We start from the raw sequence: 27,382 nt of genomic DNA, 5'->3' as shown, positions 1-27,382 counted from the left end.
TTACTCGGTGGCGCGCAGAACCGCGGCGGGCTCCACCGCTCCGGCGGAATGCGGAGATCCACTCAGTCTCCTGCGCCCCTGCCGCCGCCAGCAGCTTCTCAAGGCTTCTTTTGCCTCGGAATAGACAGCCCGGCCGTGTGGGGATCCTGCCCTTTTAATCCGCTGCGAGAAGGGTAGCATCTCCATAAGGGAAGTTTGGGTTCTTCTTTCTAAAGCGGAGGGGGAAACTGCCTCTTCCATTTTTGTAGGTCGCGAAGCCTTCTAGGTCCAGGGATGCAGCAGCAGGCTGGGCAAGTGAGCCCCTCGGAAGGCAGGGACAGTTATTGTTAAAATCAACAGCACATGCAATACCTTTAATAAGTATAATAAAGAACAACACCACACCCTGAAACTACACTGTTTCCACTTCATCAAAGGATTTCTTTGCTGCTACTTGACACTATTCTGAGGGGAAAAAAAGCCAGGAAATCTCTTGTCAACTGGAAACACCATTTTAACAGTGAATATAGTGTACAGTTAAGGAAGTTGGGGGAGTCATATCCTCGAATCTATTAAAAACCACATGGCAAGGAAGCCTTCTGTCCACATTTCAAATATATCTATTAGCTGCAAAGTTGAATCCAGCTGAACCTTCCATTTTGTAGTGACTATAACTAGAATCCCTGCAGACCACTTTGAAATACATCATTTGAGAGTTTTAATCCATTCTTCCAGGTATGTCTGCAAGGGGAGATTAAAAGTCAAGATGGTGACCACAGTATGCAATCAAAGCCCTACCCCTTTTTCACCGGCATCACAACACACACAAAAAGGCAAGTTCATGGTTCTGGCCGCCACCTTGACTTTTTTGACCCTACCTGTGCATACCCCTGCATCCTTCCCTCCAAAAATACACTGAGGAGGTTGTACACAAGTCAACAGCACACTCAGATTTCTACATGGACTGACTTTTAAAATACTGCTAACTGCCTAACCAATCTGACAAAGCATTTCTACCTGCTTCAACAATCTGGAAAAAGGCAATATTTACAGCCTACTGTGCATGACATTGCTCTTCCTATGATTTTAGCGTGAACCATCTGCTGTAACACAAACCCCGGCCTCTAGTTATGCTGACTTAATGTAGGAAAATACTACTTTATCACAGATGCCAACACATAAATTTCTTATGTAGTTGTGAAGCTGCTCCTCCAATATTTAGAGTGGTCACTAAAAGTCTACATTGTCTGCTATACTAACACAAGATATGGAACAATTATAACTCAACAAAGGAAATAGTCAAGCATCATTATAATGTCTCCCTGCCTATGGTTGTAAGTAATGAATCAGCAACCAGTGATAGGTGGATGTTATGCTTATTTGTGTGAATGTTACCTTTTACTTATGGAAAAGTATACAAAAATCTTTATACCTGCCTAACATGCATAAACAACAACTCGTATCCATAAATGAATGCCAGCATTGATGGCACATGCACATTCAGCGACTGAGACAAATATTCTAGATCCTTGACAAGCTCCCACAAAAGTAAGCAATTAACTCATTTCTGAGTTAACTTTAGTAGCAGATACATCCTACTGTGAGAATTCTATACCCAGAGAAATACTTACCTCAATCAGTTCATCAATCCCCAGTAGCTCTCTCAGCCTATTCCCCACTGGTATGCTAGTTATTTTGGTACCAATTCCCACTGGTATCCTAGCTATTTTGGTATGTGTATATGTATACACACACACACACATGCACACACACATATCATTGTGACACCCACTCTGCATTCATTTCACTCCAGATGGTTGGAAAAGGGTGATGTGGATTCTTTTTCCACAGCTACGGGATATGCCTGCATCTTTCTGTTGAGTCAATTGCAGCTAATAATACAGAGCTGATCAACATTCCTGTGTTCCTTTTAAGGCCCTAATATTGCCACTAATAATATAATCATACATCAATTATCCATTCTGTAGATAACCACAGCATCATCCTATAGCTCTTCCATAAGCTTTTATCAAAGTGGAAAACAGGCCTGCCTGTCCACTCACAAGCATAGTGAACAAAAACACAGTTTGGGACAAGAACCCCCTTCTCGCTCAGTGACAGCACGCACTGCTTATCTTCAGAAGATACAGCTAATCCATCTGGGAAAATACAAACACAGATATTCAGTGGGAGGGAAAAGGCAGAGAGAGTGTCTCAGACAGAGAATTAATATGTAAGAACAGCAGGGCAAAGAGTACAATTCTGCAAGGTATATGAAAAGACGATGATGCCAAAAGAGAGAAGATTTACCTTTGACTGTGTGGCCATGTACTGGCTGACAAATGACAAGAAGTGGGTAGCAACCCTCTCCTTTTCTTGCAATAATGACATAGCAGGTGGGAAAGTCGGCATGTTGAAGGAATTTATCTTACAGCTTCATTAAGAAAGGAAAGGGGCAGCATTAGACAGTAAGCAATGTAAACTCATCACAAAAGCTTTGAAGTTGCTGGAGAAACATTCAGCACAAAAAAAGAGTCATAGAAAAGGTTCCTCAAGCTACAAAAAGGGGGAATATTAAAAATCACATTTTGAGAATGCAAAAACAGCTAGGGCATAACCTTAATTGTTTTAAACAGAAATGCACAGTGCTTTCTTTGCTAATTTCAGAAGCCATCATACAAACCAAACTTAAACTAGCTCTTTAGATATAAGGTGCAAAAAAGATAACTTCTAAGACAGGAGCATGGGATTTTCTGGGTAAAGGGTACAGCCATTACAAGCCATTTCTCCTTTCACGTGGAATAAATCAGATATGTTATCCTAATCCAAGGCACAGTGAAAAATTGATCAGATGCCGGATGACACTGCCCTGAACATTAAGCTGCAGTATAAGGTCCTGAGAAATACTGTTTTCCAGTAAGGCAGCAGCCTGTACACCAGCTCATGAAACATTCACTGGAGTGAAAACTCATCCACTGGGAGAAATGTGAGAAATGGAAGAAAAAAAATATAGTACAATGTGGCAGCTATTATTACTGGACAGAAAACTGAGAACAAAAGTACAACAGAGTTGGTGTGCATTACACCTAACTGGTAAAGGAAGCCACAGCATCTGTTCCATGCTGAAAAGGAGTAACACAATACACACGATAGTGGGGTTAGCGTTTCTGTGTCTTTAGTTTTCAAGTCTGCAAAAGAAAAGTTTTTCCTAAGAGTCATACAAAGAGACAGAGGGAATTCCAATTGCAGAAGTGCCTCCCCCAACTGCCTGAATGTTTACTGCACTAAGTCTGAAAGCAACAGTCTTAGTAACTCTGTAGGTAGGTTGGTGAGTTCGTGTATCACAGCATACTGTAAAGAGGAATATAGAAGCTTTGCAGCAGGATGTCTCATCACACCCTGCGGGGGGACAAGAGATCCTACTACATCCGTATGCTGTACATGCTTGGGACTGAGATCAGAGAGCTACACCCTTACTACCTCAGTGGATATGCTATAATACTGTCAGGGCCGCAACTCGGGTCTGTGTCACCCAGGGCAAACATGGATTCTGCGCCCATTTTGGTGCCCCCCAGCACTCATTTTGGCGCCCCACCAGCGCGGCGCCCAGGGCATGTGCCCCGGTTGCCCCCCCCCAGTTGCGGCCCTGAATACTGTAAAAATAAAATAGTGTTAAGTTCTACTTATAAAGCCACATTGTAGTAGATCCAATATTCTGTCAGCTTTCACTCTTAGCAGAATGGAACACTGGTTTGGAAGTGGAGGAGAAAATGTAATTCCCAAACTAGAACACCCAAATGTTTAAGGCATGTTGCAAATGGCAAGTGCATACTAAGTGTTCTTCTTTGTGACTGCATTAACATGCATTTTCCCAGTCCTTGAGCTGGCAAAACATATGCTGGAATAATTTGTGCAGCCCCAATTGCCAAGCCCTTGTGAGCCTCCATCACAGGGTCTCGGACTGCTCTTAAAGAAGATGGTTGGTAGATTCCCCTGGCTTCATCTGCCCTCCCACCAAGCTTAACTTGCCATCAGGAAAAGCAGTCACCAATCACTTCTCTTAATATGTGCTGGGACAAGTGTAGATAAGGACCTGGGATGGAGGGCTTAGATGGCTTTGAAGTTACTGAGTTGATGGCTCACAGATACTAAAGTGCTCCATGCCTGTGACCTGTCAATCAGGCTATTTTTTTTTAACACAGGTGACCCCTTTCCAGAATAGCCCAAATGATAGGTCACAGAAGGTTTGCAAGGAGTATTGGCGGCTCTACCTTCCAGTACACAAAGTACTCCTCTGCTGCACCTGTGACCTGTCAGCTGGGCTTCTGGTGGAGGCAGGATGTGGATCTAGCACTCTTTTGGGTACCTCTGCAGAAGGTGGTGTCTCCTGGGGTTCAAATCAAAGTGCCTATGGTGGGCCATGCCCAGCAACCAGAGGGGAGGGGCCATGTCCACAGCCACATGAAGTGGCCAGCGTGAACTGGACAAATCCCAGCCCAACTGTGCCATCAACCACATAACTGAGAAAGCATGAAAGTATGCATCCACAGCAAAAGTTGTGCCAGAAGATGGAAAGCACCACTCTAAAACTGGAAGAGCTAAATACAAATTTCTTCTGCTGTGGACTAAGGATGAGATGAAATGTCATGAGGACAGGCCCTTACTGAACTTGGTATCTTTACTCTGTGGTTAGAGGGACATGAAGAGGAGCTCTCAGCTAGTCATGTCACAGAGTTTGTGGGCTCTGTAAACTCCATGAAAACCATACAGATCCCAAAGACCTTTTCACCCCATTCCAGTGTTTTCTCTATGACAGGAGACATAGCTAGAATATGTGTCTTAATTTCTTTAAAACAATACAACATAAAATAAGACAGATAACAGTGTAACAGTGCAATTATTGATGCTCTTTCCTTGATGCTCTTTCCTTAGCATGTACAATGTTTCCTTGAAGCCTGAAGACATCACTGTGCTTTTCACTTCAGAACAGAGGCTGGAAAGAGGCAAACATATTAAATTAGGATAAGATTTTATGTTGAATGGAAAAAAAAGGATGGCATGAATGTGAAAATAGTCTCCATTGATGATTTGTGAGATTCCCTCCCCTGCAGCATTGACCCGTAGCAAATTCCTAGAACCTTTCCTGAAAAGGGAAAAGAACTTGATTGTTTTGGGCCATTTTGCTTGAGAGAGAGAGAGAAGTATCAAGTATTTGCATTTTTTTCTGAAACTGGGAAATCTTCAGCAGACATGATGCATGGAGTAGACATGAAATCTTGAGCAGCTGAACTTTAGTTCCTCAACGGTAGCAGAGTTAAACACAAATGCTACCATAATCTGCGCATCTCTTAGCCTGATAATACTGTCATATTTTGCTCTGCTTTTTCCCTGCCTGAAAATGCAATGGACCAAGCCACTTACTTAATTGGGGACAGTTGTTTGATGAAGAAGAGCAAAGCGACGATCATGGGGGGAATCACGATAGAACGGATCAACAGTCGTGATTGTCCTATAACGGCAGAGGGGAAAGCATTAGAAAAAAATAGAAGAGGGTAGAAGCCACCTGAGGGAAGGAGAGGAAATGGCAATGGGCACCAGAAATGGCTTAATGGAGCAAAAGCCCTGCCACGATGATGTTACCTGCCAACATGGGGATGAACAGTCCTCAGAGTCTCTGTAGCATTAGGATCTGTGCCTAAATCAGTTACGTGATAGTTGGTAGCAAAGCCACCTGCTTGTTGAGGCTGGATCCCTCCTCGGGTCCAGCCTTCCCTGTCCACTCCCTTTGGAATGTTTTCATAAAATCTGATAAAGATAAGAGATAGATGATTAATGCCTGGCAGATTCCAGCTACTGCCTACATCAGAAGTATGTCTTCCACCCTGGCACCGCATACCTCTGGCACTGCAGACTTGCAATCTGAGGGTTTACACTAGGTTGTGAGTATCTATTTTTCTACAAATAGCAGATCCAGTAACTTTTCCTGCCCTCTGCTCCCACTACCCATCCTCCAAAGTCCATGCTTCAAGTAACTTGATCTATATAGATAAAGGAATCAAAGCATTGCCTGGAAATGTTTCTCTCCTAATACGGGTGGTAAACTCATACCAAACTCACTTGGAGTTATAGCTAGTCAAGAACCTGTTGGGCAGATTTGGATCATGTGGAGGCATCACATAATTAAGGTTGTTGATGCTGAATCCTGTTGGCTCCTGTATGGAGAAAGCCATGAAAGCAGAACTAAGGGCTTGATACCTCAAGAACAGAACAAGAATTCTGTGATTATGAAAACAGTTGTAAGATCCCCAAATTATAGATCTGACATACCTTGTTACCCACATATTCTCGTCCTAGAAGGTTGGTTTGTGTTTGAGGCTGTTGCTGATGGCCTTGGAACTGAGAATGGCTCAGTGGCCCAGATGCTTCTGCATTGGGTGGAAGTCCCTGTGGAAATTGAAGGCAATAATGAATAAAGGAATTTAAGGGAGTTGGTGAAGCACAGGAGAAAGAAGCAACAAAGAAAACAGGGATCAAGATGGCAAAGGTAATGGAAGGTGATACATGGCTAAGAAAGTATAATGGAGTTTGGGAAGCCTGTAGACCATTGGAAGACGTGGGGAAAGGAGAGGGGTCTGTCTGCAGATGCTCGTAGGGAACGACAACTGGAGAAGTGTGGAAGATCAGAAAAAAGTGGAAATGAAAGCAGGCAGAGAAACACTGCAGACAGGAACATGAAGTACAAACACAAGGATAACACGGAAGTAGCTGAGAAGAACTTTGGACACATGTCTCCTGTGTAGGAAAGCAGAAGTTGAAAGCAGAGGACAGCACAATGGGAAAAGGCTATTCTGTCAACAAGGAACTGTCACTTACTGAAGTACCAAGGCGAAGATCTTTTTGCTGACTGAATCCAGAGCCCCGCTCCGAGCCTTTGGAAAGGACTGGTAGAAACTCATCACCCTTTCAGGAAGAAAAAAAAATGTGTAGATAGGTACAGTATACACATACAGGGGTAGATACTGGAGAATAACAGTGGAAAGGATCTGTTTATCTGTTCTCCCAGCCCCATCAACACTGGCAGATGGACTTCTTACATGTGGAACAGAAGATGGTAGATAATCTGTCTTCATAATGCTGATCCCAGGACTGCTATCCTACAAAGCAAAAGAAAAGTACTACTTAGACCTAGAGAGAAAAAAGCAGATTGGATATAACAGTTATTTTATTACAGCTTTTGCAAAGGGCTATGTTGAAAAAGGGCAAGGAGACAGGCTAGTTGGAGGCAACATGCTGTTCATCGACCCTACTAGTAACTGGTGGTATCTGCTTCAGTTATGCGAGGGCATATGAAGTACAAATTATAACAAAAACATTGAGTGTATTTGGGTCTCCAGCCAGATATACCTTTTCCCATAATACTCCAATCCATTACATTATTTCCCCCATCCAGCAGATTTCATTGATCTAAGCTGGGAATTTTTCTCCTTTTTTCATAAAGAGTTTTTGTATGTCTTCAAATCTAGGGGTTCCCCTAAGCTTCGCTTCTGCAAGGAGGATGCTCTTTTGGCTACATATGGATAAAGAGAATGAATTTACTATTTCTATAGGGAACCCTATGCAAAATAATATTCTGGAACCTTCAAGCTGGGAACTTGTGTCCTGATTTGTTGTGATTTGTACCCTTGAAAAGGACTGTCTTGGCAAAAATAGCTTCTGAAAGACATAACTAGCTAGAAAGCATCAAATTATTAGAATGCTACCTGTCCCTCCTCAAGCTTTGGTTCCATCATGCCACTTTAGCATGCCTTGATCCTATTACTGGCAGGTGGGCATACAGTATTTCTAAAATAATCTGGGGCTTCAACCATCCAACACTGTGATTTTCATAGAAGTTATATATGGGTCCATTTTGGAAAACCAAAGAAATTCTTGAAAATCAGGTTAACCCTGGGAGCTGGCATTTATTTCTTGCTTAATGAAAATATTTGAAATTTATTTGTAATAAAAAGTCCAGTGGGGTAGGAAGCTAGCAGACAACAATAGAATGCCTATGGGCACACTGGCATAAGGGAAACAAGAGCATTTATAAAAACCTATCAGGAAACAAAAGCATAATCCTGCAAGGATTCTGGAATTTTTCTAACAAGGAGGAACGAACCTTGTGATTATGGGCTAAGCAAGCTTGATGTTATTTACATTTTGAGAATTCTTGTGCTTTTTTTAAGGTGAGGTGGCTACATTGCCTGTAACATCAAATATGCTCTCTCCTAGTTTTTTAATAATATTGATGTTTTTTAATTGTGCAATGTTTTTAATATTGTTTATTTTATGGCTTGTTTTTTTATTGTTCGCCACCCAGAGTCATGTCTGTGAGATGGGTGGCTATATAAATATGATGAATAAATAAATAAAAAGCCTGACTGGAGAGAAGACAAATTGGACTGCAGTGTGCAGGGGAAGGCTTTATTTATTTTTATTTTTATTTATCTAATTTATCCCCGCCCATTTCCTCCCGTCGGAGGCCTCTGGGAGGTTTACAACAAGTGATTAAAACCATCAGAATAATACAAAAAATAAAATACAGTAAAAATACTATAAATAGAAATAAAAAATAAAGAATAAAAAATCCAAGCAATGAAACATCTAAAACTAGCCCTCTTGCCTACATCATCTTCCAGAACAAAGTCACATATCACACCTTCTTGCTTTTACAGGGAAAGCTCTAAGGCAGCGGTTCCCAACCTTTTTGGCACCAGGGACCGGTTTCGTGGAAGACAATTTTTCCATGGACTGGGGGGGGGGGGCGGTTGGGATGATTCAAGCACCCTCTTTTTCCTGACCTTTTATTCTTTTTTCTTCATGCCATTTGGAGATAGCAGCCAATGGGCTTGCTTTCTCTGACAGGAGGCAGAGCTCAGGAGGTAATGCGAGCGCTGGGGAGCAGCTGTAAATACTCAGGCTGTAAATTCGCTTGCTCGCCCACCGCTCACCTCCTGCTTGCGTCCCAGTTCCTAACAGGCCACGGACTGGTCCAGGGCCCAGGGGTTGGGGACCCTTGCTCTAAGGGACACCTTTTCCAATTGAGAACACAGCAAATTTGTCACAGTCCTAAAACCAAGAATGTCTGCTGGTTTGCCATCCTTTGTCATTGTGCTGGTTTATGTATTATCTTGCAGGTCAAACTGAAAGGGTGAATAACCATTACAACCCCTCAGATTTATGCTTTGGGGCAATAGAATACCAAGTTGTGGTATGCTACTACTGAATAGTCTTAGCCCAAGGGTTTAAATGAAGATATTCAGTATTTACCCATGATTTAAACATGTCTCTCCTTAAGAATGTTTTCCATGCAGCTCACAATCCCTTTTGCCCTACAAATCAAAGAACTGTTCTCAGCCTTAGGTGGTTTTGCAAAACACTCTGGTCAATTCCATAAGGTAAAATTATTTTGTGCCTTATTTTGTCTTTAAAGGAGTCTTTTTTCTTTTATTTTCATTCCCATTAGAGATAAATAGTTGCTACATGTTTTTAAAATGTTGATATTCCTTATAACTAATCATTCTTGTGCTCATTAGGGCAGTATTCTTGAATTTGATATCTGAGATCCATAAACAAATACGATTTTTTGTAAATAATTTGACTATTTACTTCTATAACTTACGTTTATTATCTTTTAGACTTTTGCCGAATTACTTTAAATGTACACAACAATTACCCATTTTAAAAAATATTGTTATACAGTATCATGTATGTATTGTCCAATTTATTTTAGTATCCTTTTTTGTACTGTTTCTATTTTCACAGTGCCCTTGAAAAATTTTGGGTTTTCCAAAATCTGTTGGGATGGACAAAAACTCTTTTACTGGAATGCAGGATTCCTCCCTCCCTCTTTCATTTAACAAGTAATCCTGCTGCTGCATGGTAAATGGGAGTGCCTGCAGGGAGGAGGTCCAAAAAGTTAAGATGGTGACTACAACCATGCCTTGCCCTTTGTTATGTGCACTGTGATGTAAAAGGATGAATCTTTGATCACATGGTTGTAGCCACCATGTTGACTTTTTGGACCCCCTCCCTGCAGACACCGCTGATAGAAAGTGAGCCCGTGGATCAAGGAAGACAAATTGTTGAAACTCAAGAAAAACTGCACTAGAGGAAGGGCACCAATTTGCCAGATTCTGCTTTGCAGCATCTTTAACATGATGCTTAATCTGTCCCTTGCGAAGAACAGCATAAGAAACGAAAGCTACTGGGAGGACCTGAGATGTTGGTTTGTCCACAATGGGGTTAGCAAGGCAGCCTTCAGTAAATCCTGACTCTTCTTTGGCTCCAATTGTTTTCTTTTGCAGGAAATCTGTGTGGAGAGAAAAATAAAAATGTCCATTGTAGGGAAAGGAGCATACAGGTAGTCTTCACTTAACAACCATTTGTTTAGTGATGGTTCAGACTTACAACAGTGCTGGAAAAAACAACTTGCAACCAGTCCTTACACTTATGACCGTTGCAGCATCCCCATAGTTACATGATCACAATTTGGGCACTTGGCAACTAGTTCACATTTATGACCATCACAGCATCCTGTGGTCATGTGATCGCCATTTTCAACCTTCCCGGCTGGCTTCTGGCAAGCAAAATCAATGGAGAACCACATGATTCACTTAACAACCACATGGTTCACTTAACACCCACAGTGATTCACTTAACGACCACCCCAAAAAGGTCATAAAATTGGGTCACATTTGCTTAATGACCACTTCACTTAGCAACCAAAATTCTGGTTCCAATTGTGGTCATTAAGTGAAGGCTACCTGTATGCAATCGATGACTTCCAAAACATTATGGACTGGTCTGCTGGAGTCATGCAAAACCTTATGGACTCAGTGTCCTAGCTTTCAATATAAGTTCCAAAGGGCCTAATAACCATTTCCTAAAGTGACAGATCAGATAAGGAATTCCAACAAAGAGCAGATGGACGTAACATCCCCCTCTGGCTGCTTTTCCCCTTCAACTGCTATTCAGAGGTTTACTGTCTCTGATCCTGGAGGTGATGCATAGCCATTGTGATTAAAACTGCTTCATTTTCTACATAAATATATTATAACTGGAGCCTTAGCCCCTATAATTTGCTGTTTCTTCAAGCCCCTCTCTTCATAGCCAACAGCGAAATCAAGGAAGGGAGGAGGGAGAGAGAGAACACACTGTGCGTACAAAAACTTTGGAGGTTACACCTGGCTCCATAACTGGAAGATCTGATGTTCTTAATGTATTCAAAGAGTGAAAACACTTTCACCAAATGCTCTTTCTTCTGTGATATTCACTTACTGTATTATAGATATTACATGCAAGCTAGATAGAAAAGGATACTTTTTTTTAGAACTGTAAGATTCCATAGCAGAAATGTGGAGTTTGCAGAAGTGTTCTTTGCTGCTACCTGAAATGTGAAGTTATTTTTAGACATGGCAGGGACTTGTGCATTTGTATGTATCATTCCTACTGTGAGAAGCTGTCCCGGCAAACACAGAATTTTCAAAGTACTTCACAGTTCTTAAGATGTTGTTTAAAAAAAAAAAGTTGCACAGCTCAATTTCTCTCCATCGCCAATTTTTAATTATGTAAGCAACTCTATCGTCATTTTAAAATGTATGGTTTAAATGCCAGAATCACCATAGGCCAAGAAATAAAAAAGATAAAAGACAACCCTCCCCAAACAAAACATTAACAAAATGCTGTAATTACTGAAATTTATATTTAATAATATCAATTGTTCCTTTCTAAGGGTTGTGAAATTATTGTATTGGTTATGGAAGGCAATATTGAAATGAGAGAATTTTATAAGAATGAGATTCTTATCTGGCTCTCACTGATTGCTTGGTTATGTGCCATCAAGTTGGTGTTGACTCTTAGTGACCTCATAGATAGACCTTCTCCAGGATGATCTGTCCCCAACCTCGCCCTTGAAGTCTTCCAATAGTTAGGCTGACCATATTTCCTTGAGACAAAAACGGGACATTGGGATGGCAAAACGGGACAGGGTTAAACTTATGTAATATTATGTAATATTTTGTATTCATGAAAAGGTAGGACGATAAAAAAAGTTTTAAAGAGTTTTAAAGGTCCATTTGCTGGTCCTTGCTGGGAAGGTGCAGGAGGGGGAGGTGCGGCAGTGGTTGGGTCCAGAGAGGCTGGTGCAGGGGTGGCGTTGGGCGGAGAGGTTGCAGGAGGGCTGAGGGCAGCGGCGGGCTGGGACGGGAGGACAGGAATGGAGGGGGCAGCAGGCTGGAGAAGCGCAGGAGGGCTGAAGGTGGTGGTGAGCTAGGGCAGAAGAACAGGAATGGAGGAATCTAGCGAACGGTTGTCTCTGACGACCTGTTCCTCTCTGGTGCACCCTTTTATTTTCTTCCCGCCATTTTGGCCTGAGAGCCAATCAGCTTCTTTTCTGCTGGGCGCGCTTTTCCAACCGACTTCCACTGCACTGATTGGCGGCAGCAACTCTTCCTCTCGCTCACCGCCAATCAGCTGTCCCTGCAGTTCCTGCTCTAGGTTTCCCTCCGGATTGAGAACTACTGCCAATGGGTAAGTCAGCCTCCTTTTCAATCTCAGTTTCATTTTTTTCCTGCTTTTCCCAATAACAGCTGACATTTTTAAAAAAAACGGGACAAAATTGACATTTATATTAAAACGACAGGACGGTTGGGAAATGTTAAAAAAACAGGAATGTCCCATTCAAAATGGTACAGATGGTCAGCCTACCAATAGTGCACTGACTGCTGAGGTATTTGAGTTCATCCGCCTTGCCACTGGTTGTCTTCTTCTCTTTCCTTACACTTTTATTTGTTTGTTTGTTTGTTTGTTTGTTTGTCAAATTTATCACCACCCATCTCCCCCTCAAGGGGGGACTCTGGGTGGTTTACAGTAAAAAAAACAATTAACCACAATGCGATAAATACTATATGATAATATAATATAAATAGACAAATATAAAATATAAATATATGCTTGGGGGTCACATAACTAGTATTTTCCCAGCATTATAGATTTCTGAAGGGAATTGGATCTTTGGGCCTAAGATAATATAATGGACCAAAACATTATAATTGGAGCCTAGTCATTTGTGCTTCAAGTAAGAACTCCACATTGATTTGTTCTATGAACCATTTGTTTGTTTTTGTGGCTATCCATAGTATTCTGAAAAGTCTTCTCCAATACCAAAATTCAAAAGCGTCAATACTCTTTCTATACTGCTTCTTCAAACTCCAACTTTTGTTTCCATACGGTATCCCAGGGAAAACCATTGCCTGCTTGATTATGATCTTTGTTGGTGCAGACACACCACAGCAAGTGAATATTTTTTCTAAGGCCTTATTGCTACCCTACCAAGTGCTGGCCTGCAGCATATTTCTTGACAGCTGGTTCCTTAATTGTTGACAGTTGTTCCTAAAAGGCAGAAGCTATCCACTATTTCAATAGTTTCATTGTCAGTTCTAAGGCTGGTTGCCATACCTGTTGTCATTTGTTTGTCATTTAATTTTAGTCCCATTTTCACTTTGCTCCTTGACTTTCATTAATAGTGCTTCCATATCATTTGCATTTTCAGTTATCAAAATAGTGTAATCAGCATAACAGATTATTTCTGTTTCTTCTTCCAACTTTAAAACCCCACTTATCTTCTTCCAATCCAGCCTCCCTCAGTATATCTAGTTTATAGGTTGAGTGAATTAGAAGAGAGTATACAGCCTTGTCTCATTCCTTTGCTGACCTGGAGTTAGTCTATTTCATCACATTTTGTCTGGACTGTGGCTTCTTGTCCTGTGTATATGTTTCTCAGAGGACAATGAGATGTTCTGGGATTCCCATTTTTCTTATCACAGCTTGACATGGTCAACACAGTCAAAGAGTTTTCTATAATCAATGAAACACATAATTGACATTTATTTATTTAGTATTTTTGGCTTCCTCAATTATCCAGCATGCATCAGCAATTATGTTTCTTGTTCCTCAGCCTTTTCTAAAACCATCTTCAACATTTGGCATTACTCTTTCCATGTAGGGCTCAAAACTGTTTTGGATGATCCTAAGCAGTATTTTGCTAGTGTGTAAAATTAAGGATATTGTATAATAGTTTGCACTCTCCGTTAAGTCTCATTTCTTTGGCATTGATATGTAAACTTGACCTCTTCCTTGGCCACTGTGTCTCCAGATTTGTTGGCATACTTTGGTTAGAGTCTTTCCTGATTCTTCTTCTGGTGCTTGTCATATTTTGGTAACTATTCCATCAATTCCTGTAGCTTTCTGACTTGGTAAATGAGCAAAGTGCTGATCTAACTCTATTTTCTACTACTAGAAGCTCTTGGAAATAGGAAATATCTTTGAAGATATCAAGGATATTGACATCTCTATTGTAAAGAACTTCAGTATGCTTCTTCCACTTTTGTTTAATCTTCTTTGAATCACTTCTTATTTGTCCACTGGCATCCTTTAGCATACCAATATGAGGTTGGAACCTCCTTCTGAGTTTGGAAATCTTTTGGAAGACTTTCTTTATTTTTCCATATCTGTTTCCATCTCTGATGTCTTCACAGATGTTGCTATAATACTGTTTCTTGTCTTTTCTAACAGCTCTCTGAAATCCTATGTTAAGATCTTTGTCTTTCTTTGGCTTCTCTTTTCTTCTTGGTAATTTCCACTGTATGATCTTCTGACTGAAAGTGTCTGCTTCCAGTACATTTCAATTGACTGATGCCTAAGATTTTAATCAATTCATTTCATCTTTCACTGTGTTGAGCTTTCCTGTGTTCATGCTACTTATATTCCACATTGCCACTGTAATTCAGTCTTTGCAGCTTTGGATTTTCTTTTTCTGCATGGCAGCATCAGCAACTAGACATCTTGAAGGTTTTAATTGAGGTACATCACAAACACCATTAGTATTCCGAAAGATTTCAACTCTTTTTCAGTAGCATGTTGAATGCCGTTTGACTTGAGGGGCCCAACATCCAGTGCTATATTATCAATCACTTTATCATGTCTATCCATGGAATTCTCTTGGTCAAATATAAGCATGCTAAAATATAGGAGTGCCTTACCATTGCTATTGTCACTAAAGTGATCATTTGCCTCCAACATCTTATATCACTGCTGCCTGATATAAGTCCCGGCTTGCTTTAGCTGAGCAGCTAGGATGACCTTCACACTTCAGATGACCTGCTAAAAGCATATACTCTTGGCTTATGCTTCTGGTGTTCTTCACTCAGGACCTCCCCACCTTACCAATTTAAGGCAGCATAGCAGGACCTGGGGGGAGGGGGCTGATTCAAAGAAAGCTGATGCAAAAAAGCCTGTGAAAAGCAACCATAGTGACCTCTGCACTTGGCTTAAATGTTGGAGGCTACACAACCTGCCTCAGCACTTGAAGTGAAGCTTTGGAGGTGACAAGCTCTGTCTCACAAAGCAGGACTGATCAGCCTTGGCCAGCCCTTTCATCTGGAGGCAAATGTGTGTGCCCTGTCAGAGACCAGAGACAAAGCTAAAGCAAAATGGCTTAGCTACTTCAAACCAAGCATTAAAAGTGGCATACTATTTTGTGGATCTGTTTCAAAGGATGACTCCGTTAAATCACTGAATGTTTGTGAGTTCTAATTCAAATTATGATCTTACATTTCAAAATATTGATTTAGGAGAATTTAATATTCAGAGAATGGAGAGATGAGATTCAAAGGGGGAGATATACTGATATCAAAACTGCCACGGGTGGTTCACATGTTGTGCTAATCCAATGCCCCCCTCAATTATGGTTTAATGCATAATAGTAGCATAAACCCAGTGACTATTATGTTTGTATTAGCCACACATACAAACTATACCTGGTTGTCCTGGAATGTTGAAGCGGAACTTGGAGCCGTACTCGGTGGACATGTAACGAGGGCCCTACAAATACAACAGAGAAGAAGACCATGTTCTCTGGAATTAGCCCACTCTTACCTTGCCAATATATTTTCAGACTTACTAAGCCATACCTCACCCACTTCTCTCTCTATGAGTAAACCAGCTATTCTTGCTACACTTTAGTATCACTAGTTCTCTTGCTCTTTCAGAAAACTTTGTCCTTTCACCTTGGCTGACTTTCATATCTGAAACTTCCTCTCCAAATTCCTTTGCAATGCCAGCTGTTTTCTATAAATCACTGCTCAAAGCTCACATTTTCTGTGAAGTCTCTGACACAACCTCCTAGTCTGATTCCCAACTATAATAAAGCCTAAGCATGTATAGTTGGAATTATATTTGCCACTGCTGATAGGCTTCCAAGTCCAATTCAAGGTACTGGTTATCACCTCTAAAGCCCTTTGTGTGTCTTATCCTCAATGCATTTGGGACCATCTGCTCCAGGTGTCAAGCAAGGTGAGAAGCCCTGGGAACTTTGGTAGATGAAGAATGGTCTTCTCATAGGCAGCTGCATCACTCTGGCAGAGCTTACCCCCTGACCTCAGGATAGCCCTCACCCTGATAGCACGCATGAAGGCAGCTAAAACAGTACACTTCCATAGGACCTTTGGTGAGAAGAATCCCAACGAGATATATAGTAATATGAGAGGTAGGTCAGTGATATGTTGGTAGTTGTTTTTGTTTGTTTGTAGATTTTACAATTGTAAGCCATCCAGAATATATGGCGTTGTTGGCACACAAATGCTTTAAATAATTAGTTAACTTGTTGGTTGAAGGAAACCCAGTGTGGTGCAGAAGTTGGGATGTTGGACCAGAAGAGGACTGGGGAGACCAGAGTCCAAATCTTCCTTCACCCATGGAAACTCACAAGGTGGCTTTGGATTAATCACTTTGTCTCGGCCTAATCTACCCCAAAGGAATGCTGTCATGTGGAAACAATAAGAAGGAATGCAATGTATGTGTGAAGTTTGAGTCTGATCCTGACTCTGAAAACGAAACTTATCTTGAGCCAGAAGGGGAAAACGAAACTTATCTGGAGGGAATTGGCAAAATAGAAACCAGGAGTGACTTAGCAGAGCAGGAGAAATCGGAGACGCTGATTGGACAAACTTTGGAGGGATGTTTGAATCCTCCAATCAGTGCTTGAGAGAGAAGAGCAGAAAGCAAAAGGCAGCCCGATTGGCTGCAGATGAGAAACAGCGCAGAAAGGATTGCTTAAAAAAGCACGTGTGCCAAGAGCAAGCTGTCGGAGACAACCGATCCTTTGAGCTCGCAGCATCTGTGGAAGAGTCCTTACTGGAGTCAGGAGCCTTGCCTGACAAGGAATCAGAGCCAGCTCCTCCTGCCATCATGGACCTGCTTCCTTCACACGCCACTCCAGTCAAGCCTAGTCTTGCTGCTCCAGCTGAGCACAGCCGTGCTTCCAGTTCCAAGTCTTGTCTTGTCACTCCAGCCAAGTCCCAGTCGAGCAAGCCTCATTGTGGAGTTGGACTACTATGTTTCTGAGGTCACTACTATGTACCCCCTGGGAAACTTTGGGAAAAGATACTACAGTGGTGTCATGACAATCCAGCTGCAGGCCATAATGGTTTTTTTCAAGTCCCTCAACTTACTATCTCAAGAATTTTGGTGGCCTTGCATGTTGAACGACATCAAGCAATATGTGCTTTCATGTCCTGAGTGTCGTCGGGTGAAGCATCAGACAGGCAAACCTGAAGGTCTTCTCATGCTACTTCCTATACCACAGCAACCATGGGAGTTGGTGTCCCTGGATTTTATCACTGATCTTCCAAAGTCCAATGGCACCATGGCTATTCTAGTGGTGGTAGACACTATGACCAAGATGGCACATTTCATTACTTGCCCAGGACTTCCTACTGCCCAAGAGGTGACACAAATGTACATTCAGAATATTTTTCACCTTCATGGTTTAGCCAAGCAGGTAATCTCAGATCGCAGTACATAATTCACTGCTAAATTTTGGAAGGCACTTCTTAGAAATTTACGAATCCAAGGAAACCTCTCATCGTACCATCATCCCCAATCGGGCAGGGAGACTGAATGCATTAACACAATTTTAAAGCAATATTTAAGATGCTATGTGAATTATCAACAGGACAATTGGTCTGAGCTACTGGCCTTGGCAGAGTTTGCCTACAACAGTTCTCTACACTCATCTACCAAGACGTCTTTTATGGCTATGTATGTTTTTCATCCATGTCTGTTTCCCCTGGAACCACCACATTCCTTGGTCCCTGCCTCTGATCACTTTTTGGAAGAACTCCAAGCCTATCATCGGGTATTTTGAGACCAACTGGATCATGCCAAGGACGATTATAAACATTTCACTGACTGCCATCAGAAAGAGGGCAACCGACTGGCGGTGGGGGACTATGTTTGGTTATCTACTAAACACTTGCCTTAAGCATGACCTTCCAGGAAGTTAGACCACATGTTTGTTGGGCTGTTTCCTATTGAGGCGATTATTAATTCAGTACCATTCCACCTTACTCTACCAAATCACATGAAGATCCAACCAGTATTTCATCGGTCCTTGTTAGTTCCATCTGCACCTCTGAGCCCACTAAGATCATCTAGGCCTGCCCTGCCTCCTATTTGTATCAATGGGGAACCAGAATATGAAGTCTTCAGTATCCTAGATTCCAGCAAAAGACATGGGAAGCTCAGTATCTTATTGAATGGAAGGGTACGGGCCTGAAGAAAACTCCTGGGAGGTTGCCTCAGATGTTTGTGCTCCGAGCAAAGTCTGGCAATTCCACTTATACTATCCTCTAAAACCAGAGCCAAAATCCCTGGGGAAGGAGGTCCGGGGTGTGGGGGATAGTATGAGGTTTGAGTCTGATCCTGACTCTGAAAACAAAACTTATCTTGAGCCAGAAGGGGAAAATGAAACTTATCCAGAGGGAATTGGGGAAATAGAAATCAGGAGTGACTCAGCAGAGTGGGAGAAATTGGAGATGCTGATTGGACAAACTTCAGAGGGATGTTTGAATCCTCCAGTCAGTGCTTGAGAGAGAAGAGCAGAGAAGTGCATGAAGCAAAAGGCAGCCCGATTGGCTGCAGAAAGGACTGCTTAAAAAGGCACGCGTGCCAAGAGCAAGCTGCCGGAGACAACCAATCCTTTGAGCTCACAGGATCTGAAGAAGAGTCCTTACTGGAGTCAGGAGCCTTTCCTGTAATTGACACAGAATCAGAGCCAGCTCCTCCTGCCATCGTGGACCTGCTTCCTTCACATGCCACTCCAGTCAAGCCTAGTCTTGCTGTTCCAGCTGAGCACAGTCTTGCTTTCAGTTCCAAGCCTCATCTTGCTGTTCCAGCCAAGTCCAGCCTTGCTTCCAGTGCCAAGCCTTGTCTTGTTGCTCCAGCCAAGTCCAGCCTTGCTTCCAGTGCCAAACCTTGTCTTGTTGCTCCAGCCAAGTCCAGCCTTGCTTCCAGTGCCAAGCCTTGTCTTGTTGCTCCAGCCAAGTTCAGCCTTGCTTCCAGTGCCAAGCCTTGTCTTGTTGCTCCAGCCAAGTCCAGCCTTGCTTCCAGTGCCAAGCCTTGTCTTGTTGCTCCAGCCAAGTCCAGCCTTGCTTCCAGTGCCAAGCCTTGTCTTGTTGCTCCAGCCAAGTCCAGCCTTGCTTCCAGTGCCAAACCTTGTCTTGTTGCTCCAGCCAAGTCCAGCCTTGCTTCCAGTGCCAAGCCTTGTCTTGTTGCTCCAGCCAAGTCCAGCCTTGCTTCCAGTGCCAAGCCTTGTCTTGTTGCTCCAGCCAAGTCCAGCCTTGCTTCCAGTGCCAAGCCTTGTCTTGTTGCTCCAGCCAAGTCCAGCCTTGCTTCCAGTGCCAAGCCTTGTCTTGTTGCTCCAGCCAAGTCCAGCCTTGCTTCCAGTGCCAAGCATTGTCTTGTTGCTCCAGCCAAGTCCAGCCTTGCTTCCAGTGCCAAGCCTTGTCTTGTTGCTCCAGCCAAGTCCAGCCTTGCTTCCAGTGCCAAGCCTTGTCTTGTTGCTCCAGCCAAGTCCAGCCTTGCTTCCAGTGCCAAGCCTTGTCTTGTTGCTCCAGCCAAGTCCAGCCTTGCTTCCAGTGCCAAGCCTTGTCTTGTTGCTCCAGCCAAGTCCAGCCTTGCTTCCAGTGCCAAGCCTTGTCTTGTTGCTCCAGCCAAGTCCAGCCTTGCTTCCAGTGCCAAGCCTTGTCTTGTTGCTCCAGCCAAGTCCAGCCTTGCTTCCAGTGCCAAGCCTTGTCTTGTTGCTCCAGCCAAGTCCAGCCTTGCTTCCAGTGCCAAGCCTTGTCTTGTTGCTCCAGCCAAGTCCAGCCTTGCTTCCAGTGCCAAGCCTTGTCTTGTTGCTCCAGCCAAGTCCAGCCTTGCTTCCAGTGCCAAGCCTTGTCTTGTTGCTCCAGCCAAGTCCAGCCTTGCTTCCAGTTCCAAGCCTTGTCTTGCCATTCCAGCCGAGTCCTGCCTTATCTCCAGATCTGAGCCTCACCTTGATGCTCCAGCCAAGTCCTGCCTTGTCTCCAGTTCCAAGCCTTGCCTTGATGCTCCAGTCGAACCTTGCCTAGCCTCTATTGTCAAGCCTAGTCTAGCCTCCATGCTAAGCCTGACACTCATGCCTCAAGCCTCCTCCTTGCCATGCATTCTAGCTACACCAGGTCTTGCTGCCTCATTGAGAGGATTAGCTGAGTTCTGCCTTGCTGTCTTGCCATGATCTCCTTCTACTTCTGAGCCTGCAGCCTTGCCTTGTTATCCTCCACTGCCTGGGTGGACTTGATTGAACTGCACTGTCTAATCTATTCTGAGGACTTTCATTGTTGTAAATAGTTATTTGTAAATAAAGAATTTAATAGTAATTCTGTCTGGCCATCTTACAGTTTGAACAGGACAGTATGCTGCCCTGAGCTCCTGGAGGAAATGTTGGTTATATATCTGACAAATAAATTAAATCATGTTTTAAAAATTGTGTCCCATTTCAGAAAAGTCAAATTCTGTCCCACTAGTTCACTTTAACTCCACCACCCATCCATCATACCCACTTCTTTTACTGGCACTCTATTTTCCTGGCTTTTTGACATGACTATTCTGCCTGGAAAAATAATCTGTAGCTTTTTAAAAAAATAAAATGCATCTAATGAAAGATACCTTCCATTGTCCTATGATGTCTATGCTATAGCACATTGAGGAAAGCCAGGGCTAACTCAAGATCTTTTCCTGCTTGAGCAGAGCAGGAAGTGCCTACTCTGGCCACTCCACTCTTTTTATGTCTAGGTGCTGAGTACCCAAGTTTAGCCAAATTGTTCTGACATTTGAGGCAGAAAATCCCATAAGTGCTTCTCCCCCAATATCATTATCACCACCACACATCAAATCCCTAATCCCTTGATGTCTTCTAATGACATCTCACTCCAGTTATTGGAAGCACGGACTCACGTGTCTTGCATTTTCCGCCTCAACTGAGCCTCTTCCAAATGAGTTGTGGAGGGCAGGGACATGCCTGGGCTCTAGCCCTATCACAGCTTCAGCTCCCTGGTCGACTGTGTCAAAATGGACTTTTTTGACCTGTAATATCAAACCCATTTGGCCTCTGAGAAGAGCAATGAGCTAAAACATAATGAGATAAAGGGAACGGAAATGCTGCTGAACCTGCTCTAGGGAAGGGGGAGAGAAGAACGCTAAGGATGACTGTCCCGCTCCACACCAAGGAAATGTTTTGCTGCATGACCGAAAACATTGTGGCATCCAAAGTCCATGTTAAGTCCACAGCGTCTGTTGGTGTGGGCAGTGATAACAAATTTAAATAAATAATTAAATAAGAAATCATGGGACATAGATTCAAAAGCTGCCCAAGTTCCTTTGGCACCTAGGGCAGAAAACACCCCCTCTCTGCCAGCAAAACTCCAGTACTTTTAAATAACTATTTGCTGCCTTCTTGTGATATCCCAGATCAGCTGCCTGAGGCAAACACTTCCCTCCACTGATAGGAAGGGTCTTGAAAGCAATCAGAAACAGCAAAGATGCCAAGATGACATTTTCTATCTGGTTCCTTAGTTGAAATTGTGGGCTGAATCTTATCTATGGCCAAGTCATGATCCCAAAAGATGAGAAGGCTGTAAAGCAACAAATTTTCTACCCCTCTGTTTCATTCTGCTTTTTCTTTTTCCTACATACTTTAAACAAAATAATATGAATTGCAGCATATAGTTTTTGAATAAAGGTTTTAACCTCTATGTTGCAGTAAACATTTTGAAAAACAAGATTATGGTGTTTTCCTAAAAGCCCACAACATAGAAGGCAAACTATATTTTGCTCTTAATGCAACAATGTTGTAAAGCAAGTCCATAATTATGAAGCCTTTGTATTTGGCAAAATTAGGCATCAGTTCTGCTGCCCTTTTCCCATCTGGATAGAATATAAGCAGTTGCATATTCACAAGTGTAGCTGAGTTCTTGTTAAAATAATGTTTGGGTGTTTTCAGGGGTCATATTAAGTCACAGTCTTGTTCAAATAGTTCTCTTCCAGCACAGCATTTTCACCTGAAATATTATGCTGATCTATACTGATATGCGCATACATACAATAGCTCTCATTGGACCTAGTTCTAAATCTCAAGGTGATGATTCATTACTGCCTTAATATTATTTCTTTCAAAAGGAAGAAGGAATCTAGAACGAACTTGGGGAAGGGGCAGGGCAATGCAGCCTCTCACTAACCAGCTAGCCAAGCTTTGTCTGGCAGTGCATTCTCTGCACTCAGCTCTTGGGTAGGTAAGCAAGTCAATAAATAAATAAATCTCTTTCCATGTAAACAACTCTGTTTTCATAGCATCCCAATTTATGGCCAGATCTGAAAAAGTCAGAACAGTCTGAAACAATATCAGTCTGGCTTTAAAAAAGAATAAGCAAGTTTGTGGAAAGTTTAATCATCTGGAAGTCTCCTGTGGACACTCTCAACCATCAGGTGCTCTGCAGGTATATTGGATTTCCCTAGAATCCCATTTATGATTGTTGAAGTTGAACCATTTAGAAGTAGAAGACTGCAGAACTGTAGTTTCTGTAAATGAGTTTTCCAGGTGTCATTTTACAATGCCTATAGAGTATGTGCACTGTTTCTCCCTATGTCTACACAGACACACACATACAAACATACACATGTCTGAGATATTTCTGAAATGTCCCATTTGTGTATAATACAAACAGTACATTAAAAGTAAACTGACTAACTTATATAGGATTATGCTATACATAGTCATTTCTATCAATCCATTTGCAACACCAGATTTTAACTCTTAGTCATCTTTGTTCATTCTGAATCCTCACACATTCTCACCTAATATTATAAATTTAGCATTTTTGCTTCCACAGTCTTCACCTTGCATGGCAATAGACTGCACTGGATCCCGTGACTGTGCAAAGAGAAGCCCTAATTATCCAAAGACTCAATATTTCCCCTCCCCATACACACACATTATCTTTCAGCATTGATCCACATTCACAATGCAGGGGAGCCCAAGCCAATATCAGTGGACACTGTTGCTGCCTTTCCCAAGAAAACATACATCTGTAACACAAAGACAGAATACAAGTTCAGGATACTTACTGTTTTAGTTGTGGGAAAAGTCAGGGGCTTTTCTCGAACATAGCCACTGCCTGGCTGATATACACTCCAGGGGAGAGGATACTTCCCATCTGGGAGCTGAAGAGGCTGGAAATGTTTAGTGCTTGTTGATTCATAGTTATCCTGGAGGAGTTTCCTGGTTTAGGGAAGATAACATACATGTATCCTTTCTTCTCAGCTCAAGAAAACTTGTTTTCCATCCCAAAGGCATTTTATGAATTTTGCTCATACCCCCAAATTGGAGAAGAACTCCTAAGAATACCATGGGCAGACAAGAAAACAAGCAAATGGATCATCAAATAAATCAACCCAGAGTTCTCATTCAAAGCAGAATGACCAGGTTCAAATTATCCTATTTTGGATACATTATGTGAAGACCTAGCTCTCTGGAGAAGGCTCTAATGCTGGGAAATGTGGAAGGAAAGAGAAGAAGAGCACAACTAGCAGCAGGTGGATGAACTTAGTTACATGCATGATGATGTACCATTGGAAGACTTGAAGGACCATTGTCATGAAGAAAATCTATCAATGTGTTCTTTAAGAGTCAACACCAATTTGATGGTACATAATCAGTCAAGTATCCCCAAAAGACAACTGATCAGTGGCAGAGGATATGAGAAAAATGTCTGTTAGTTGCCCAGTCCTTCAGCATTAGTTCTAAGGGATATGACTCTCCCAGCACATCCAGATAGCTCTTACTCCACTTCTGCCTCCAGAGAACCCTTGGTTGTAAATTAGCAACCTGTTTCAGGCTGATGGTTCATCGGGAGAGGTGAGTGTTTCAACTGTTCTCCTGAAGTGTGTAACACATCTCTCTCATCACTCAGTCCAGAGGAACAGGAGGAAGAGCCACTACCGAGGCAACAGTCAAATAAAAGGAGTCTGAGCCCAGGCCAAGCAAGTAATGTGAGTAAATGTCTCAGACAAATCCCTCCCTAGTTCTTACGAAGATAAAGGTTGGGAGGAGGGAAGCACATTCATGCTTGCATTATTCTGTTACTACTAGCTTTACAACAAAAGTAGTACCAATCTACAATGGCATTGGTTTCATAGTCTGATCTATCTTGGAGGGCTGACAGTGATCCAGAGGAAGCAAGGAGTGTGTCCTCTGCAGTACTCCCCAAAACTTTGGCAAGCATTGCCAGAGGAGGCAAGCAGAGCATCATCTGCCTCACTTGCCCGGTCTGGAGGATGAGCAACACGTTTTCCAATAGCTCTTGCCAAAGCTTGGTGAGTATTGCCAGAGAAGCTGCATGGCTGTGCACAGTAGAACAAAACAAAGCCAGGTGGTCACTTACTTGGTTCTTAACAGTGAAGTGACCCAATTGCTCATGAAGCAGTTTTGAGAAACTGTTTCACTCAAATATTTATCCAAGTCAAGTACCCTCTGGAAGATTTGCATAGCCCTATTATATCATGACCAATTTGTCTGCAAAGAGGAAGTGATGGCACATGTGCATACAGAGTTTGTGGATCTTCTCTGGCCACAGACTTTGTAGTTGTACTTTCTGGCAATGTTAGTGAGACTCCAGCAAAAAGAACCAAGTTGCTGAGCAAGAAGAGTTACGGGAACATTAGGGATGGGCTCATGTTAGGGGGGGGGGGGTCTGAAACATCCCAAGTTACTCTTCTATCTCATCCTGAGCCATTCTACTTAATTGCCTGAAAAGGAGATACTAACCCCACAGCTGGATTATCTAATTTATCTAGGTTTGGATTGTATTGGACAACAGGCCGGTAATTGCTTTTATATCCAGCTCCAAAATGGAAGCCATTCCGAGGATGAAAATCTTCCTGACCTGGGGGAAAAAAAGCTTGTCAATTTTTTTTCTTATTACACCCCCAGCCCAAAATCACTTTTCCATCAATGCACTGTAATAATTTATAATACAAAACAGCAGCTTAACAAGAGTTCTAAATAGGTAGTAAAGGTAAAGGTTTCCCTTGACATTAAGTCCAGTCGTGTCCAAACTCATGGCTGCAGCCACTCCCATGTTTATTTTCTAGAATGAATAGGAGACTATGTTTGGGGTCCAGAATTTTTGGAAATAAAGATATTGCAGGTTTCTACTTTGCTTTGTGAAACGGTGAGGGGGAAGGGAAGGGAAGGGAAGGGAAGGGAAGGGTAGGGAAGGGAAGGGAAGGGAAGGCTGCCTGCAGACACTATGCTGGGGAACCCAGCATTATCACTTAATTAACCCAGAACACCAGGAAAGAGAGAGGAAGATAAGTAACAGTAATAAGCAATTTCAAATACAAACTTTTACACAATATTATATGATGCATAATGTTATATGATATAACATGGAATGGTTGCTGCATATAATACAAAGTGGCAAATTTACATAAGTTTTACTACATTTATATAGACAGAGATTTGATTATATTACGTTGTATTGTTATTTTTCCCATTTCTTCCAAATTTCAAGCATGGCACTGTATGGATGTAGCAAAAGGAGAGTAGCCTATAACAGGAAAGATATGTAAGGGACAATATGCCTAAGACAGGGAACACAGGTTGTACAGTAAAGCAAGGATAAAGATGCCTGGAAAGCAAATATAATAAGCTGGATCCCATGGGAGACACTTCTGATCAAACATATTTAGGACTTAGCTGTTTATTCTATGTACCATTGGATATAATTCCTAAACATATTGTTGACATTTTTTAGAACAACCCCCAAAGAATCTCAAGTTTGTCCTTTCCTCTCTGCTCAAGTGCCACAGTTACTAATTTCTAGTTTTTCATCTAGACAGGCAAACTATATTTTGGACTTTCCTGGAATCCAAGATAGCAAATAAGGTTCAAATCCTAGTTTTTAGACTAACTGAGGAGAATAAATTCTTTTCTATATTGCTTAAGAGTCTTACCATAAGCTGCACCATAGCTGGTACAGTAAAATTTCATGGGATCCATACTTCCACCAGAGCTTGTTTTTACATAGGGAGAAACAGTCCCTAATGGGAGACGTCCCATCTTCTCTGTGGATACAGAAAGAGATCTTGTGATACAAGATTTTCCTGGAGAAACAGTTATTATCGAGGACTGGCCACTGATCATTCTGGATAACAAGAAAGCTGCTGAGTATCAGAAGGAAAAATCAGCTTGGCTTGGACAAGTATTCATTTAGACTGTTTGTGCTGCCTAGAAACAAAGTGAGCTCATACACTGCTCTGTGACATCATAGAATCTTAAGATGCTTTAAAAAAAGGTTAATAAAATATGGAGTGTAATAGAGACAACACAACACACTGGCCTTAGCATTCCCTGTTTGACACTATATGACAGAATACTGATTTTATTTATTTGATTATTTAACATCACTTCTATGTCTCCCCAATTGTATGGATGGATGACTTGCAATAATTAAAGCATTTAAAGCCATAAACACATAACTGGAATAATAGGATACAATTAATAAATAAACCCAGTGAATAAATTTTAATAATAACAACTCTCAATAGACTGAAGCTTTGCAGAAGATACTCATTGAAAGTTGCTTCTTAAATGTCTCCCCCCCACCTTTACTTCAAGGGGTAGACTATTCCACAGGCCTGGGGCAATAACAGAAAAGGCACTTTAGCTTCATGAGGTGTGGGAACCCACAGCATACCTTGCTGATTCAAACGTGTAGGAAGGGCAGATCCAGTCTGGAGCTTATTCCTCAGTAGCCAAGACCAAGCCACAAAAGGCTTTATAGGTGATACCTAGCACATGGAACTGTACCCAGAAACCTAAAGATAGCCAGTACAATGATCAGAGGATATGTGTTGTCAGCCACATTGAACAAATTTTCACCAGTCAGCACACATGGCTACATTTTCTACCAGCCGAAATTTCTGAATATCCCTCAAAGACAGCATA

At 42.1% G+C, this 27,382-nt stretch overlaps 1 protein-coding gene across 1 annotated transcript; it reads right to left on the bottom strand.

Annotated features, from left to right (window-relative positions):
* On the bottom strand, nucleotides 1–26,578 carry SAXO4 (stabilizer of axonemal microtubules 4). Its single transcript, XM_063316906.1, has 13 exons — nucleotides 26,389–26,578; nucleotides 25,199–25,316; nucleotides 23,500–23,653; nucleotides 21,334–21,462; nucleotides 15,837–15,900; nucleotides 10,236–10,330; nucleotides 7,074–7,133; nucleotides 6,853–6,939; nucleotides 6,307–6,423; nucleotides 6,097–6,191; nucleotides 5,620–5,784; nucleotides 2,290–2,413; nucleotides 1–162 (listed from the first exon to the last, which is right to left on the bottom strand). Exons 1-13 carry the CDS (start codon nucleotides 26,576–26,578, stop codon nucleotides 1–3), a joined length of 1,560 nt encoding a protein of 519 aa, XP_063172976.1.
* Nucleotides 26,579–27,382: the final 804 nt, after the last annotated feature.

This window comes from Candoia aspera, chromosome 1, assembly GCF_035149785.1.
Source record: "Candoia aspera isolate rCanAsp1 chromosome 1, rCanAsp1.hap2, whole genome shotgun sequence".
Classification (NCBI taxonomy): domain Eukaryota; kingdom Metazoa; phylum Chordata; class Lepidosauria; order Squamata; family Boidae; genus Candoia; species Candoia aspera.
Note: the sequence above shows the minus strand (reverse complement) of the source record. Positions and strands in the feature narration are given on the sequence as shown.

Coding starts and splice junctions, on each gene's coding strand:
- SAXO4 (XM_063316906.1), bottom strand. CDS start 26,578: ATGATCAGTGGCCAGTCCTCGATAATAACTGTTTCTCCAGGAAAATCT. Junction 23,654..25,198: donor TTAGATAATCCAGCTGTGGG/GTTAGTATCTCC, acceptor TCCCTAAACCAG/GAAACTCCTCCAGGATAACT. Junction 6,940..7,073: donor TACCATCTTCTGTTCCACAT/GTAAGAAGTCCA, acceptor TCTTCCTGAAAG/GGTGATGAGTTTCTACCAGT.